We start from the raw sequence: 18,810 nt of genomic DNA on the forward strand, positions 1-18,810 counted from the left end.
ACATTTTGAAAGTCGCAAGCCACGATAATACTTATTCAGACAAACCACTTCCAAGAAGACAGGTCATTATTTATTTTGCATGCCACTCAATGTAAAAACAAACTCTTTTACAAACGTTTTTTTCTCAATTTCGTCTGAATTGGGGAAACACCAAGGATAACAAACAAAAAAATATACGATAGAATATATCAGCTCGCTTTTTCCGAGATTATAATTTTTTCCACAAATGATAAAAACGTGACGGTATTTTAAGAAATTTGCAGGGCATGACAAAACCACGTGTTCAAGCTAAGTGTAAGTTAAAACCTCCTCTTTGCGGTGTGTTAGCGTTTTAATGCAGTGACTTATTAAGAGCGAATGTGCCCAAAAATCGAACATTTTTATAATATGGCGGCGACAGCCAAACCATCAATTCGGCTCATATTCTCAGGATAGGTAGGCCTTAGTGTGAAACAAATCACAAATTTTGGCTCAGTTTAGTTTGCCAAACTGTACGAAAAAGCAAAAAGAGCTATAGAAAAAAACTGTTAATTATTTCTCCTTAGTTTAAAATTCAAATTCCAAAGTGTTTCTGCAAATGACGGAAATCAACGCCAAAACCCGACATTTGACTGATTTGGTTACTTAACGTCCCTAAACTGTTATCATTGAGAAAACAGTATTTTCAGATTTCGCCACCGACTACATCTGCTGCCTTTAAATAAACCTTAAACAAAAAGTCTCTGTAGGTGTACGTTAAACGCTTGAGTTTGCTTACAATTAAAGTTCTTGTAATATCAGTGTTTTTTTTTTTTTACTCTTTTTAGAGATAAGAAACTCTAATAACATTCGCTGGTTAAAAATGTTAAGAGCTTCGACTCCTGCAACGCCACTCCTCGACAGGTGCAATGATAGAAAAGTGGTGAAAAGGGATCCGGAATAGAAATGCTATCCAAGACTACAACAGAATAAAATTATGAAAATAAATCTAGGAATTTTGTCGAAAAGAGTGTTATATTGTCCTAGATGCTAGAGTTATTGCAAAATCTGAAGGTTACCATTGTATGCCAACTTCAGTCTAATACGGTAATTGTCTTTGAATTCACGTGGGAAAAAGGCCGTACATAGAGGATATTACACGGTGGCGAGAAGATATGAATTTTATGTTCGAGTGGCAAGAAAAATATCTCACGAGTGAGCTTCGCTCACTCGTGAGATATTGTTCTTGCCACGAGAACATAAAATTCATATCTTCGAGCCAACGTGTAATGTTCTTTTTATTATATGTAGAAACCAATTCAACAAAAGCAAAAGGCGGGAATCGTGACGTCATTGAACGATACGACACTCACAAAGGTGACATACGGAAAATACGCCACTCGGGTCCCGGATGAAGTGGCGTATGGAATCTACGAGTGGTTTAGTTCCCAGTAAAACACTCTTCTCCATAAAATAAACATGCTTAGGAATTCTACAGCTTTAGACCGTTGCAGTTTCACGATCACGACTTTTAACATGCCTTGCTTTGTACCCAAATAAGTTGCACTAAAATAAGTTAGGCTTTTTTAGGTGTTTTTGTTTTTCTTGCAAGTAGAAAATTTTAAAACAAGTGAATGTTGTCAGCATCCCTTATCTGCGCAAAGCGTTGGCTGATTAATTATCATTCCGACCGCAGCAAAGCTATATATTAATAAAAGTCTCCTCTGGACGCCTTAATTAAGTGGAATTGAATCAGTCGAGGGTGCTGAAAACTCTCGTTCATCCTTTTGCTACACGGTAATAGCAACAACTTGAAACAAGCTGCACCAAAACAAAAATATTTTCGAGCATTAACTGCAGACAAGCTTACCTTGCGCTCTGGGATCAAGGAAGCCAACAAGACGCGGAAAACAAAGCAAAAAGAAAAAACGAGCATCTCTAAGACGATCTCGTGAAAATCTTGCAAAACAGCTTCAAAATATCACATTCCAGCGAGAAGCTAAAACGTCCGGTTGAACTTTAGGTACTATGATGAGCTAAACTTCGACACCTGCATGAGTCATCAATTTTAACTTGTTAATCTGTTAAACCACCAGCTCTAGAAATAAGCCACACATTGGTGGTCACAGCAACAGAAGAACTCTTCTGTCCTCTGAAATGTGGTTGGTGGATGCATCTTAACAATGCGATGATGTTGACGTACTGTCATGACATCAACTGCACTCTAAAAAAAGAAAGCGATGATGTTGCTGAATTAACGTGATACATATTGTTCTAGCGTTTAACATGAAAACACGAAATTCTTTTTCCAAATATGTGAGAAGTTTTAGAAAAGAAGACTTGATTAGCGCTGTTACCTGTGTCCGATGAAATATTAAAAAAGCGCGCTATCTCGGAGTCGTCGACACTAGTTGGGCTGTTTGTCGTACTGTCTCTTTCATGTCATATGCAGGGTTTTGAGAGTGACGCGAATCATGAACTCATTGGTCTCTTTTGTTTTGAGTGGTTGGAGAATAACAGAATAGAAATGAAATTCTAATGTTGCTCAAACAAAAAAATGCCGCCTCCATTGCGTACGTGCAGTTAAATAATATTTGAACATCAGTATTAACAGCAATCCCGAGATCATAAAAGACCATTTCCCAGTTAAGTTTTCCCTCTGCCTCAAAACGAGTCTTCGTATGAAACCATTCATTCGAAAATGAGTTCTGCCTGAAGATTCACTTTCATGAAAATTCAATTCATCTTCATATGAAAGGTTTTGCACGAAGACTCGTTTTAAAACAGAGGCACAAGGTAACTCGGAAATGACGCACACTTGTCACGTAATCTGCATGTACGGCTTTGAATGATACTGGAAGGTTTTTAACCAATAGAAATTGTACGACTCAGAACCTCGTATCGTGCGGGACAATCTGAGTTTTCTAAGTGCGGCTTTATAGTAATCTTTTCTGTTTGCAAGCCTCGTTGTCCCACCTTTCACTCTTTGTATGGAACGCGTCGCTTTGTATACCTTCCTCGTGGACATTTTACTATCATCTTTCCCAAAAAATACAAAATATGCTGCGTAAACCCTCCACAAATAGCACTTAATTTATTAAATTATTGGATACCGTTACTACAATTACGTGGTAGTGTTATCACAAGATCAATGGATAAATGGAACAGAATTTTCCTCACTGAAGCCAACTTTGAAAATTGAACCTTCGGTTATGATCAGATCGCCGCACATGGGCAGAGAAGTGCAAGATATACCGTTTATACCATCTTATAATTTTTTTGACAAATGATAAAAGCATGACAGTATTTTAACAAATTTGAACGGACATGACAAAGCCACCTGTTCAAGTTAAGTGTAAGTTAAAACTTCCTCTCGGTGGTGTGTTGACGTTTTAACGAAGTGACTTATTAAAACAATTTTATTTTACCCCAGACAGTTGATTAACATTTTACCAACAACAAATTTTAGCTCAGTTTAGTTTTCCACACTGTACGAAAAAGCAAAAAAAAAAAATATAGGAGAAGAAAACTGGTAATTATTTCAGCTTAGTTTTAAATTCAAATTTAAAATTTTGTTCGCCAATGACGGAAATCTAACCCAAAATCCGACATTTATTTATTTAAGATCACCTATTTAAAATACTCAACTTACATACAACAAATTTTCATTAGGCAGAGAGACCACTACAGTGTAGCCAATTGCAGTGGATCCCAGGGTACTGATAAGAATTAAACTTAAGCTACTCATATATAAACAAGAAGAATCAAAAGGAAACAAAACAAAGCATCAAATTGCTAGAAAAAGCTCGACGGCGGGCACAGAAGAGACCTCGCTATGTTGCAACCGGGACATTTAGTTCATTTGGTTACTTAACGTCCTTAAACTGTCGTCATTGAAAAACAGTATTTTCAGATTTCGCTACCGACTGCATTTGCTACCTTCAAATAAACCTTATATAAAAATCTCTTTAGGTGTTCGTGAAACGCTTGAGAGATGAAAAACTTTGAAACCATTCGATGGTTAAAAATATTTAGAGCTTCGACTGCTGCAACTGCCGCCCTCGACAGGTGCAATGATAAAAAAGTGGTGGAAACGGATCTGGAATAGAAATGCTATGAAAGACAACAACAGAGTAATACTATGGATATAAATCTAAGAATTTTGTTGAAAAAAGTGTTCTATTGTCCTAGAAGTAGGCTAGAGTTTTTGCAAAGTCTGAAGCTTGTCATTTTGTGCTAGGATTCCAGCTACTTTCTAATGACGGTAATAACATGGAAAAAGCTCGTATACATGGTTAGCAACTCTACAGCTTTAGGCCGTTGTAGTTTCACTGTCACGATTTTTAACATGCCTTGCTTTGTACTCAAATAAGTTGCAAAACTACTTATAACGTTTTAGGGAGTTTTTTTAAGTCTTTTTTTTCTTTCACGTAGAATAATTTAAAACAGGTGAATGTTGTGTGCATTCATAATCTGCGCAAAGTGTTGGCTGATTAATTATCATTCCGACCGCAGCAAAGCTATATATTCATGAAAAGTCTCGTCTGGACGCCTTAATTAAGTGGAATTGAGTCAGCCAAGGATGCTGACTGACTCTCGTTCATCCCGTTTTTCTACACGGTAATAACAACAAAACAAGCTGCACTAAAACAAAAATATTTTCAAACATTGACTGCAGATAACCTTACCTTGCGCCTCTGAGATCAAGGAAGCCAATAATAAGGCGAAAACAAAGCAAAAAGATACAACGAGCATCTCTAAGACAGTGTCGAGGAAACCTTGTACTGAAAACGGCTAGAAAATATCACATTTCAGCGAGAAGCTAAAACGTCCGGTTGAACTTTGGGTACTATGATGAGCTAAACTTCGACACCTGCATGATTCATCAGTTTTAACTTGCTAATCTGTTGAACCACCAGCTCCAGAAATAAGCCACACATTAATCATTGGTAGTTACAGCAACAAAAGAGCTCCTCTGAACTGTGGTTGGTGGATCAATCTTTCTTGCATGGTAAACAATGCTATGATGTTGACGTATTGTCATGACATCGCTTGTACTCCAAATAAGAAAGCGATGATGTTGCTGAATTAACGTGATATATATTGTTCTAGCGTTTAACGTGAAAACACGAAATTCCTTATTCAACCATAGAAAAGGAGACTTGATTAGGGCTGTTACCTGTGTCCGATGAAAAATAAAAAAGCGCGTTATCTCGGAGTCGTCGACACTAGCTGGGCTGTTTGTCGTACTGTCTCAGTATTTTCATGTCATATGCAGGATTTTGAGAGTGACGCGAATCATGAACTCATTGGTCTCTTTTGTTTTGATTGGTTGGAGAATAACAGAATGACGAATTAAATTCTAATGTAGCTCAAACAAAACAAGGCCGCCTCCATTGCCTAATACGTGCAGTAAAATAATATTTGAACATCAGTATTAACAGCAATCCCGAGATCATAATGGGCCATTTCCCAGTTGAGTTTTGCCTGTGCGTCAAAACGAGACTTCGTGAGAAACCATTCATTCGAAAATGAGTTCCGCCTGAAGATTCACTTTCATGAAAATTCAATTCATCTTCATATGAAAGGTTTTGCACGAAGACTTGTTTTAAGGTGGCTTCATAGGGTAATCATCTATCACGTTGCGCGCGCTAGTGTTATGTTTTGAATGGTGTTTTTGCATTCGTTTTTACACTCAGTCGTTTCAAACTTATTAAATGTAATAAGCAATGATGATATGTTGATTTACTATCATCTCTGTTAAAATCTTGGCTTTTAACGTTGAATTATAAATGCCCAAACAAATGCGTTGTTTACAGTTTTTAGGGCTTTATTTGTGATTTTCTTGAATTTCCTTCGGTGAGCTCCGACTAATTAACAATTAGACCCGTAGCCCGCAAGGGCTACGGGTCAATAGCCCATGAGGCGAAGCCGAATGGGCTATTGACCCGTGGCCCTTGAGGGCGAAGGGTCTAATTGTTTTAGTATCGCCCAACTAGTCGGACAGAAAAGGCAATAATAAAGTTAGCAAATGCAAGTTGAAGAAATATTTATTTGGGAATAAAACGAAAGAAAGCGTCACGCTCGATGGCGCCAATTTTGCTACTCGAGGACTATTACTAATAGTCCTTTAGTAGCGTAGCCAATCAAAATGCAGGACTTACATTAGTCCACTAGTTGGGTGATACTAAAGTAAAATATTTACTACCATTCTGCCAAATTTTACGGAATTTCACCGAAGGAAACCCAAGAAAATTCACTGTCAGTTTTGCTTTTTGTGCTCATGTTGGCGTGATAAAATATCGAAAAACACTGACGCTTTCCTTTGAGCGCGTACAGATTACTTCCTCAATACTCGCGCAATCTTACAACTATAGTGATCCACCTTAAAACAGAGGCACCAGGTAACTCGGAAATGGCGCACAGTTGTCACGTAATCTGCATGTATGGCTTTGAATGACACTGGAAGGTTTTTAACCATAAGAAATTGTACGACCAAGCACCACGTATAGCGCGGGAGAATTTGATTTCCTCGATCGTGCGGCTTAACAGTAATCTCTTCCCTTTGGAAGCGTCGTTTTCTCGCCTTTGACTCTTTGTAATGAGCGAGCCGCCTCGTCGCTGACCTTTTCTCGTGAACATTTCTCTATGATCTTCACAAAATAATATAAAATATACTGTGGAAACCTTCCACAAATGACAAATAATTTGTTAAATACTGTTACTACTGTTAACTTAGTTTTGCTGTTGTCAGGGGAACAGCTTTTTCCTCACTGAAGCCAACTTTGTCGGATCATCGCACATGCGCAAAAGAGTGCCGCACGCTGTCTGAAGAAAATTTAATCCGAACCTTCAGATCAGGAGTTCTGAATGCAATAACATAAGGCCGCTACCACCCTCAAGTTTGAGCAGGCAAAAAAATACATTAAGAAAACGGTCAAAGGGGAAACAGTCAATTGTTGGAGCCTTTTAGTTTTCAGTACAGTAATACATACCATTTCAACTTAGAAGTAAGTTGAAATTTTATATTCTCATTGGTTTTCAAATACAGTCGAAGGTCTCGTAAGCGACCACTTCGGGTATTTGAAAAAGTGGTGGTAACTAATGCTGATCGCTTACGAGAACTTTAATCTAAATAGAATAAAATTTGCAAAATGTAAATAGCTATTGAAAGTCAAGGAATCACGATTACCACTTTATATGTTATATCACTGTAAATTTGACCACGAAGTGGTTATTTTATCACGGTGTTGACTTACGCAAATCACACTCAGGCGAATCAGGAAAAAGACCAGCTGGTAATTGCCAAAAGTGGTCGCGGTCGCTTAGGGAAAGGTCGCTTTCGAGTTAACAAATAAAGAAGCCCCGACTGTGCTCTGTTCTGTTGTAAAGCACGCAGGAAGCGGTAGAGCCCGAAAGAAGTGTAGGGGAAAACACGAGACGTAGTCGAGTGTTTTTCCCTACTTTCCCTACTTCTTAACTTGTTATTTTAGTACAGTTTTAACACAACTGTTACTAACAATGGTCTCTGTGAGCCATATTTACTGCAGAAAAATAGCTCGCTTCCAGTGCGTTTGTCTGAGTCACAGGGGATGTTTAATTTGGGTCAAATTTGTCAAAATTCCGAAGCAAAAATTTGGAAGCCAACTTACCGTCATCAACCCGTGCTCTGTTCTCTGATAAAGCACGCTGTTTCAGCCAATCAAAGCGCGCGTTATATGGAAACTTTATTATAAATCTATTTATTACAGTGTTTGAGTGACAGTTCAAACGGATTTTTACAACGTAGGTCACGACCAGCGCTGGTCGCTTAGAAGAGCGGTCTTAAGGAGAGCGTCGATTGTATTGAAGTGACCGAAGTTACAAAAGTCAGCACCCCGAAATTTCAAAAACAAATGACTGGACAACTTTTTTTATTGACAATTGCATACAAAGTTTCCAGTACTAGCTATGATGCTGTTACAAGTTACTATATCGTTTACACTGTTTAGCGGGAAAAATTTCAACAATTCATTGAAAACCAACAACAAAACTGAAAGCCTAGATCTAATGTAAAAATTAAAACAAGCGTCCACTTTGAAACTTAAAAGTAACCCTCGTGTACAGATCATTTTTAGTCCAATGAACTTAACAGCTTTTAATTTTGTCAGTTTATGCTTGGGTGTAAACAGATTCTTAGATAAATAAATAAAAGTAAAGTAAAAGTAAATCTTATTTATAGTGGTCATGCACTTAGCTATACAACCACTAAGCTTGGCTAGTTTACAAGCATGCCACTAAAACAAAGGAAACGTATATTTCAAAGAACACTTTTTTCCTCCGCGACACAGCAGGTAATTCCAAGCGGGCAAGATAGCGCCAATCACAGCGCAGGATCCGTTTCATCTCGCCCTAAATCATTATAAATTATGATAATGAATAATCTAAAATCACAACGAAATTCTACCGTCACTCCATAAAGTTCTGGGTTGTTTTGTTTTATTTGACTTATTTTTTGTAGCTTTCCACTTTAAGTTCTCTTGTTCACTTTTGTCCTTCACTTTGTAATTTGAAAAGTCTCAAACTCGATCTAGAAAACATGAGCCCTGAAAGACACATGCATACAAATTGAGTGTCTTAAGGCCACCTATCAACTTCTCCCTACTACTACTGAGAATTGCTCAGGGACCAGTGAGGAGAATTTATGTATTTATATATTTACATGGCTAGGTGCTGTGATTGGCGCTATCTTGCCCGCTCGGAATTACCCGCTGTATCCCGTAAAAAAAAGAAACAGTGTTCTTTTTTCATATAATAAATCCTTTATTGACCAAGCTTGTTCGGTCAAGATACCTGGATATTCACCTCGTTCATTTTTGCGTGTTTATATATCGACCTCGACTTCGCCTCGCTCCATAAACACGCAACAAACCTGACTTGGCCAATATTCGGCCATCTTGACCGACCAAGCTCGGTCAATAACCCATATATATTGCTCGACTTCACACTACATCATTTTTAGAGTTCACTAAGAAGAATTTCCTTATTCGAACCTGATTTTTGATCCATTGTAAGTTATTGAATATTATATCTTAAGAAAATCTGCATTTCATTACCGTTAAAAAAACTGCCAAAACAAAGTCACTAACGTTACTCTAACATCAATCCCAAAATAGCCAGCGTAATACCTATGCATGCTTTTGCAAAGGAAACCCAAAAAGTGCTGGTAACTAGATTGACACTATTCCGTTCATATTACGAGAGAGATGTTACTTTATGCAAAACAAATCATAAAGAATACATGTATTCATGCGTTAGCTAGAACGTGGCATCAACCGACCGGCAAGTCTACACGAATTATTTCAAGTATCTCCGAGCAGACCAAGTAAACACGGCTTATGTGGACTGGTCAAAAGAAAACGACCCGTTTTATTTTTTTGTAGAACGTTGAAGTTATCAAAAACTCAGCGGCTGGAAATAATCTATATAAAAATTAAACGCACAAAACGGCGATATACCAAAGTACTTTATTATCAGACTTAATGGAAAAAGCATTTTACCTGTAGCGAGTAATCCCCTTTGGATCATATGCCTAGTAGAACCTGGTGTAAAAGATGATTTTTGATTAAACTGATTGCAACTGAGTGCGCCAACACAAAATATATATAAAAAAAAAACATTGTTAACAAAGAATTTATTTAACTATCAAATTGAGTAATTATCAATGGTGAGGACGAGTAAAAGCGGGCCAGTTAAAGCAATCTATTGCAAATATAATTACAGCTGCATAATATTGTTGTTGTGTACGGCTCGTTTTCTATTTTTTCTACAATAATGTAATGGTTACCAGGCCATGACCAGCGGTATTATAACAGCAATCATTTTGCTGATCTTTCCCAACATTATAAGAACCTCCCCCTCCTCCACAAGAATCATCTACATGTTTCCCACTGCTTCCTCCGGAATACCCTCCACCACCCCCTCCACCGTAACCCGCACCACCACCACCACCAAAACCACCAGAACCATCTTTAGGAGATGGCACGAAACTCTGTCCACCCACTCCTCCTTCAAGAAATCCTTTACCCCCTTCTCCACCCCTAAGCTTGTTGGTAACGATCTTCTCAGTTCCACTTCTTCCACTGGAGTAAAAACCACCGCCGCCACCACCTGAAAAAATAAAATAAGCTGACTCATTCCCACTCGTGTATTTAACGATTCCAAATTTAACAGTGTCATGCAATGGAGGTTTGCCTAAAAAGATTATCCGGGTTGTCTACGCACCATAAAGAAGGAGGGTTATGAAAGTATACTTTCCGTACCTTTCAATAACAAGTGAACAGTTGCGTTTGTTGTTACTGTCAACGAAATTTTCGGCAGTTTCCGACATTTGAAAAGTGTATTTCGACAGCTAAAGTTGAACTTCCGATGAACAAATGCTTTTCCCAAACACCGAGAAAGTTTTGAGGCAGATATTTAAAGCCGATGAATCAACTGAGGTCGAATTAAATGTGTGTTATGGGAAACTGACTTTGGTGAAGTGAATGTAATCATTCTCATTTTTACTCTCACCTGACCGCTTATCATCACCAATCATTGCACCGTGTCCATCTCTGCCTCCTGACCATGAGTTGTACCCAGGATTCCCTGACGTGTTTGTGCTGGCATCACATCCCTCGTATCTTGATTTTACAGTTCTGAGGCCTCCTCCGCCTCCAGCCACTATCAAAGACATATTGCTTCCTCTCACTACAAATGTTCCTCCACCACCTCCAGAACTCCCGCGGTTGTTCCTTATTCCTCCTTCTTGACCAATAAGGATTCCAATCATTTCTCCTTTGAATAAGTTGAACGTGCCAGTCATTCTTGCACCTCTTCCTCTGTATTGTGAACTGTTCTGGGTTTTATCAAACCCCCCTGCTGCTCCTACTGCTTCTATTCTGTATTGACCAGTGTACGGCACAGTCCACTGTTGAATACCGCTGGACAGTGTAACCTGATCGTCATGATCCTGATCTGTGTAGTGACTACCGAGTGACGCTGGACCATCTTTTCCACTTGCTCCAAGACTCGTAAAGATAGTATTGAATCCTGAGTAATTAAGAAACATCAACAGTCTGAAGTTCAGGTAACAAATTATGTACCTCAAAACTGTAGCTCAGGCGTCAAATTGCCATCTAACGATAGAAATGTGGCAAAACCCATAATTTGTTGCAAGTAAAGAAAAAAAAATAACATCTTGATTGACCACTTGCCAATAGGGCTTTTCAGGGATAGCCCGGCTATTTAAAAGACATAACCGACGTACCGAGAGCAAGTCCAGCTAATCTCAGGATGATAAAATCCTTTAATCAATTTAAAAGCAAAGTTAGACACGGCATTGATGGAAAACAGGATTAGTTTAATATTTAAATTAGGATTTACTACTTCAGTTTTTATTAATTAGTATTTAGCATGGACTGTTTATTAGTAGTTTATTAGTATTAATTTATATATATATATATATATATATATATATATATATTTAACAAATAGATTTCATGTTGCCGTGCGTCTGTTCAGTAATAGATCACAGATGACGTCAAAATGTGGTAAAAACAAAAAAGGTGGCACACGAGGCGATAGCCGAGTGTGTCACTGATGTTCTTACCACATTTTGACGTCTTCTGTGATCTATTACTGAACAGACGCACGGCAACATGGAATCTATTTGTTTTATATAATAACGAAACAAACTACTACAGATAAAGCTTTTTTTTATTTCAAAATCTTTCAACATAACTCGAAAGCCGGCCTTTGCCCACTTTAGTGAACACGAAAAAAGCCATTTGACGTAATCTATTGTCTATACAAAATGAAGCAATCTCATTGGTTGCTATGCGCAGCAAAGAATTGTGATTGGTCCAGGAAAATCACGCCACTGTCAAACTTGACTTGAGCGTCGCTTCTCGTGGAATGAAAACTTACAGCAAAAGCAGAATTGAACTGCGAAATCTACAAATCTTAAAGAAAATGCTGAAAAGTCAAGTCGATTTTTGTCATCAGAGCGGCCCTGTGAGCCGAAAAGCTTGGACATTGCCTTGAATATGGCAGGAGTTGAAAAAAAACGCTCGGAAAACTTGCGGTTGTGGTTAACCTGAAGGCTATTCGATTCGAGTTTTGAATGAAAGGAGCGTTAGTGATGGTGGAAATTTGTGTCCTCTGTGGTTGGTGATTCTCAAATCAGTTTGACATAATGTCGGAGACACCTTTTAGCTGCGATACAGTTGGCCGTGAGCTGTAGTGAGCTATACTTTGCTCGCTGCTGTGCCCTGAAATGGACTGGAACATTCGCATCGGAAAGCAAGGTTATGTGTTTATTTTAACTGATTTTAAGAAGTGGTTTTGATGTTCTATTCCAGACGATCACTGTGTCACCAATTATTTTAGGACTGAGAAAAGTTCAATGTTTTCAATAGATTAATCTCATAAACATTTTGTTTATTGGGTTTGTTAAATTCGAGGTAAAGCAATGGTTCTCGACTTACCAAGACTAATTTTTAATTTGTGTTTGGTTTATTCTCGCTCGACTGCCGGCTGAGACTGCTCGAGTATTTTTTCTGAGTCATTTTCTAAAACAGAAACGGCTTTATCTTTCTTCTTCCTGCTAGACTATGCTTCTGGTAGCTGTTCAATGCCTGGACAAGACTTTCTTGTACCTTATCTTTTGCCCAGTCATGTAAAATATTATCTAAATTCTCAAAACTTTCCGCCATTTTAAAACACGGGGGGAAAAAAACTTTGAAATGATGACGTCAATCGTGCATCTGTCCTCTAATAGATCATCCCCAAACAAAGCCCTTGAAACTATGCCGCGGCAAGGCACAACAGGCGCCCTAAACAGGGCCCTTAAACAACAATGTAATAAATTCCCCGATGGGGGCCCCTGAGAAAACCTAGCGCTAACAAAGCTTTGTTAGCGCTAGGTTTTCCCTAGGTTTTTGGGACCGCCTTTTTTGAACATTGAATATTTTACACGCGGGTCCCTTCACACTTTCGGCTGACTCGACGAATCGCGTTACTTTTTTGATATTAATCTTATTTGTATTATATTCGATTATTTATTCTTATTTGGTTTGTGTCTTTTGAGTTTTGTACCGCATTGTCATAGTATCTCGCTTAGTAATCACCGATTGTTTATCATTGGTTAATTTTTTCGTTTTCATGTGTTACCACGCCCTGCTATGTAATCATCTTTGTAATATGATGTCATTTTTTTATACTGTAAACTTATTTAAGGTTATTGTAATTTATTATTCACTTGCACTGCAACTGATGAAGGTCTTTGACCGAAACGTTTATTTTTATTAAATTTTTAAACTTTTTTTTTAGATTTCTTAGATTTTTTATTGTATATATATATTTTTTTCGCTCGAAGTTGTCCGTCCTCGTTTTCCACAATTCCCTATATATATATATATATATATATATATATATATATATATATATATATAACTGCAGACAGTACTGTTTCGGCCTTCTGGGCCTCATCAGTGCAGTGCTGAAGACTAGGATGGAGGCTAAGCTTAAAAAGCCGCCCCAAATACTACACATGTGGTAGTACCTAAGCCATTACCAGAGTGCTCAAACTAGCGAGCTAGTGAGCATGCGCAATATATATATATATATATATATATATATAACTTTAAATATTAGTATTACCTGATGATTTTTAACCGTGTATAAAGAAATGTTAAATAAAAATAAAATAAAAAAAATAAAAATGGAAAGGGAGATGACTTTGAACACGGGAACTCCTGACAATTAAGACCAGCGCCATAAGCAATGAGTCGGTCAGACTGCCTCAGTAGTAATGAAAAGTACAAAAAAATGCTGATATTTTGTACCAATTTACAGTCAGTATTTTTGCTCACGTGCGCCAAAATAGATCTTTACCGTATTCCACTCAAGTGCGTGCAAACAATAACACCATAACGATACTCCAGTGACATCTCGGCTAGGCGCCAATGTTCGTTGGAATGCGGAAAAGGCCTATCGTTAGGTTTTGTAATGTTTTCATTTTGGTTTTAGGGCCACCCAAGTGTTACAATATGATCCAAAATGAAAGCGCCCTGGAAAGAGCCCGAACTGATTTGAAATTTTCAATTATATTTAAACATTTACAATGCACAAATATATGTTCAACAATTTGGTGAATAATTTGTTCCAACAGTGCAGGTTTTTTGCAAGTTGTAGTTTTAAAAGTCTAACTTTATAGGATAATACAACTAAAACGTAACACTATCGGAATTAATTGTGGAGACAAAAACCGTGTTAGCGGGAAAGTCGCCTGATATGAATCAATTGAAGAACAAGGTTTACGTCTCAAATTTATCGGTCTATTGTGTCATCTTTAACAACGGGAAAATCCGACTCGTTATTGACGTAAACCATCCAGAATTAAGAAAAAAGGAGCCTGAAACTAGAAATTTAGCTATTGGCTATTTCCGAGTTGCTTACACCTCTGTTTCAAAACGAGTCCTCGTTTAAAAAATTTATGCATCAAAATGAGTTTGATTGGCTTGAAGATAGTGGCCCAGGTCCAAGCCAAGTCTCGTTATGAAACAGAGGCAACCGGTAGCTCGGGGTGCTTTTCTATTCGACCAAAAACAGCTTTTTGAATTTCCGGAAATTTTCGGTCACGAAAGGAACAGCATTTTCCGGAATTCCCGGAAAAACGACGAACGCGCGAGGTATATCCAAATCTTAGAAAATTCCTCAATGAGAATGTTTCTTCCCCTTAATTTTTCTTCTGAAATTTCGTCAATTTTCGGTTGAATGGTTCGCGTGCCTGCAATTCAAAAATGTTCGCATTTTTCTGAAACTTTCCAAAGAAATTTCCGTACCATCATTACCCGTCTGGAAAGTTCCACGATTTTTTGATTGTATGGAAAGGGCCCCACCTCTGCGATAGAGTGATAACCTGGCCTCCACTCGCTTAGTCATCGTCCCCAATTACAGCAGGCGTCAATACGCATGCGCCACAATGTGAACATGACGTAGCGCCATGATCTACTCTGATAAACAGACTCCCGCTTAGATAAAGAGCTAATTATTTCAAACTTAAAAACCGGTAACTCATCTGCTATATCTGGCTTTTACAAGTAGCAACAACGGCTCGCCTCCAGCACGCACTTGTAAATATCCATTCAAATCGGGCAGTCAAGTTGTATTTGTCATTTACAGTGTGCCTTGTGTATTGACCAATTTCCAAGCTTGTAATTACTCGCTGTGGTTAATTAAAACACACTACATATAGCAGTAGTTACCAGTGCAGTTTATTCCATCACCATGAAATCCATCTTTGCACGTGCAGTTATAGGATCCCCGGTTGTTGTTACACACAGCATTAACACTACAGTTGTGTGTTCCGTTGGTACACTCATCGATATCTGAAACAACAAAAGGAATGTTACTGGAAAACGTTGTATTGAGATGGTATGGTCACGTGTCTTTTCGCTCTGATACATGGTGTGTCTCGTTTGTTACATTTTATTGCCTCACGTATAAACGTACCAATGTCTGACAAAACTACTCGCTTTTAAATAATAGTTTCAACTGCCAGGCGAGAGATGCATTAAACCAAATTGTGTTACAGACAGTTACCAGTACAGTTTATTCCATCTTCATAAAATCCATCTTTGCACGTGCAGTTATGGGATCCCCGGGTGTTGTTACACACAGCATTAACACTACAGTTGTGTGTTCCGTTGTTACACTCATCTATATCTAAAACAACAAAGAAGGAAATTTTATTATTGAACTAAGTTTCAGTATAAATAAGCACAGTTATTATTAGCTTCTAAAGAAAGGTAAGTGTGAATGGAGACGCTTATAGCTATAAGGCAGCTTGAAGTTGATAAATCCGGTAAATAAACAGCAGTAGACAGTTTGTGCAGCTGACGTATATCCGAGCATTAGTCCTTCGTCAGAGCAAAGACGAGGCGGAGTACGGAGTTGCGCTATTGGAGTAAGACGGCAACAGAACTCGAACACAGGAATTAAACTGTGTTACAGATAGTTACCAGTGCAGTTTATTCCATCCCCATGAAATCCATCTTTGCAAGTGCAGTTATAGGATCCCTGGGTGTTGTTACACACAGCATAAACACTACAGTTGTGTGTCCCGCTAGTACATTCGTCTTCATCTAAAACAGCAAAAAGAATTTGAACTCAAAAACATACAACTGCCATTATAAATTGGCACCGTTTTTAGCTTCTAAAGAAACTTTTCTGCTGTGTCGGTGGTCAAGTGAGACACTCAGCTATTAATCAAATGGAAGTCCTGAAAGACGATTAAGGTAAGATAAGTAAGGTACCGTGCATCTGTACTCTGATAAAGCACGTTGTTTCAGCCAATCAGAGTGCTTGATTTGTTCAATTACAGAGCATGTATGGAACGTTGTTACAGAGACTGTATAGGCACGTAGACGACTTTCCACTAAATATCAGAACAAAAAGTCTCTAATATATTCGAGCAGTGTACGAATTATTTAGTTATTTAATTTTATTTATTGTATATTTTGTTTGTGTAATTATTATTAATGGCGAGCCAAAAGCATACAGATCAATAAGCCGCTCATATTATTTGTGTCTATCACTTATAGTGGGTCGTGTGTGTTGTCCAGTTTATAAGTTTGTCATTACTCACTGTCGTAAAATTAAAACACAAAGCAATAGTTACCAGCGCAGTTCATTCCATCTCCATGAAATCCATCTTTGCAAGTGCAGTTATAGGATCCCCGGGTGTTGTTACGAACAGCATTAACACTACAGCTGTGTGTTCCGTTCGCACATTCATCGATATCTAAAGCAACAAAACGAATCTAATTGCAAAACGTTTCATTGAAATGGTATGCTTACCAAACTTTTCGCCCTGACATGTCAGTGTCTTATCGCCGGCTCACATATACTGAGTTATTGCATAGTTATTTCTTCACATATACGATATTAAGTAACTTACCAATGTTTGATAAAATTACCCGCTTTTGAATAATAGTTTCAACAAGATGCACGAGATTGACTGTGTTACAAATAGTTACCAGTGCACTTTATTCCATCTCCATAAAATCCATCTTTGCACGTGCAGTTATAGGATCCCCGGGTGTTGTCACACACAGCACCGTAGACATCACATTTGTGTGTTCCGTCGGTACACTCGTCAATATCTAACACAATAAAAAGATTCCTGTGGAATATCTGTATCGTAACGATAATTGTTATTAAATTATCTTATATTATTGTTCTTATATTCCGTGTGATCTCCTAGCATGAACTGCCTGCTAAACGTTTTAAAAACAGAATCCGACAACAGCAGCAGTAGTAATAGCAGTCACAACAACAGCAACAACAGTAATAATAATAATAATAATAATAATAATAATAATGAAATATTTATATAGCGCCAATCCACTATTTGTCCATGGCGCTTTACATTAAATAAAAAAAATATTTAAAAAGCTAAAAAAAGGGGAGGGGAAAAAAAATAAAAAAGGAAAATAATAATAATCTAAAAATAAAAGAGTTAAAAAGCTTGTTTAAAAAGATATGTTTTTAAATGCCGTTTAAAAATGTCAATCGAACTACTGGATCTTAGTTCAAGTGGGATCGAGCTCCATAGTCTCGGTGCCGCCACAGCAAATGCTCTCTCTCCATATGTTTTCAGTCTAGCTTTCGGGGTCGCCAGAAGGTGTTGAGAGGACGATCTTAATTTCCGTTGAGAGGTGTTGTACTTAAGTAATTCACTGATGTAGTAAGGCGCTGTTCCATTGAGAGCTTTGTAGACCAGTAGGAGAATTTTAAAAATTATACGGTAGCAAACAGGTAACCAGTGGAGCTGTTTTAGGACAGGGGTGATATGATCAAATTTCCTAGTACGTGTAACAACTCGAGCTGCTGTATTTTGAATAGATTGTAATCTAGAAAGTAGATGTTTTGGAAGACCATTAGCAGTAATGATAGCAGCAACAGAAAACCAACTTTTATAGTTGCAACTCCCTGTTATAACTTCTCATTCTTGGTATTTAAGCCCCTCAAAATTTTCGGCATTGCTAAGTTGAGTAAGACCCCTAATAACAAGAGAATGTGTCAGTACCGTTTTCACAGTCATGGCCAGTAAACCAGCGAATACACAGACACTGGTAATCTCTGTCTGTAAAACCGGCCTGGCAGGTTGCGTTGTTCTTGCAAGGTTTCTTTGCACAAGCATTCTTTACAAGAAAAGAACAAAAACAGCCGTTACAACAGTGACATGGTAACGACACTTAACAGTTAAAATGATAATAGTAATAATAATAATAATAATAATAATAATAATAATAATGATGATAATGATAATGATAATGATAATAATAATGAGTCTGTTTTGATATTTTAGTAGTTAAACTAAACGGTGCTTTAGCAGGTCATACTGTTGCTATGGTAACTTATTTTGTCATGAAAATGATTACAATGTGTTTACCAATGATTTGACTGATTGTAGCAACTGATAAAGAGTGGTTATAATGACCCATCAAAATCTAAGTCTTGGAAAGTGTTGGAAACTGTTGCCAGCCACCTTCAGTTATTATCTTCATGATTACCTCGGCCTCGCGATACACATAACTTTCGCTCTTCGCGAGGTCGTCTGAGTGTTCATAAGTAGCGTTATTCAGATCACATTTGTGTCGAACATTTGCCTCTTCCTTCTTGTTAAAATTATAACTGACACAGTTTGGCTCCAGAAGGCATTTCAGTCGGCAGGCATGCTCATTGATGACGTCAGTAGTTCGTATCACGTGGTTTTCCAGCCGTTGACCATGGATTGGGTCAATGGTGAATCGCAATTTACGACAG

General features: G+C 37.9%; 1 protein-coding gene across 1 annotated transcript in view; it reads right to left on the reverse strand.

The window, feature by feature from the left end:
* Nucleotides 1-9,763: 9,763 nt before the first annotated feature.
* Nucleotides 9,764-18,810, reverse strand: part of LOC145488931 (uncharacterized) — a 28,302-nt gene continuing 19,255 nt past the window's right edge. Inside the window, exons 5-10 of the mRNA XM_081467786.1 lie at nucleotides 16,661-16,783; nucleotides 16,002-16,124; nucleotides 15,583-15,705; nucleotides 15,246-15,368; nucleotides 10,510-11,028; nucleotides 9,764-10,107 (exon numbers count right to left, since the gene is read on the reverse strand). Of these exons, the coding sequence (XP_081323912.1) occupies nucleotides 9,764-10,107; nucleotides 10,510-11,028; nucleotides 15,246-15,368; nucleotides 15,583-15,705; nucleotides 16,002-16,124; nucleotides 16,661-16,783 (1,355 nt within the window). The remainder of the gene's footprint in view (nucleotides 10,108-10,509; nucleotides 11,029-15,245; nucleotides 15,369-15,582; nucleotides 15,706-16,001; nucleotides 16,125-16,660; nucleotides 16,784-18,810) is intronic.

This window comes from Orbicella franksi, chromosome 6 (genome assembly GCF_964199315.1).
Source record: "Orbicella franksi chromosome 6, jaOrbFran1.1, whole genome shotgun sequence".
Taxonomy (NCBI): Eukaryota; Metazoa; Cnidaria; class Anthozoa; order Scleractinia; family Merulinidae; genus Orbicella; species Orbicella franksi.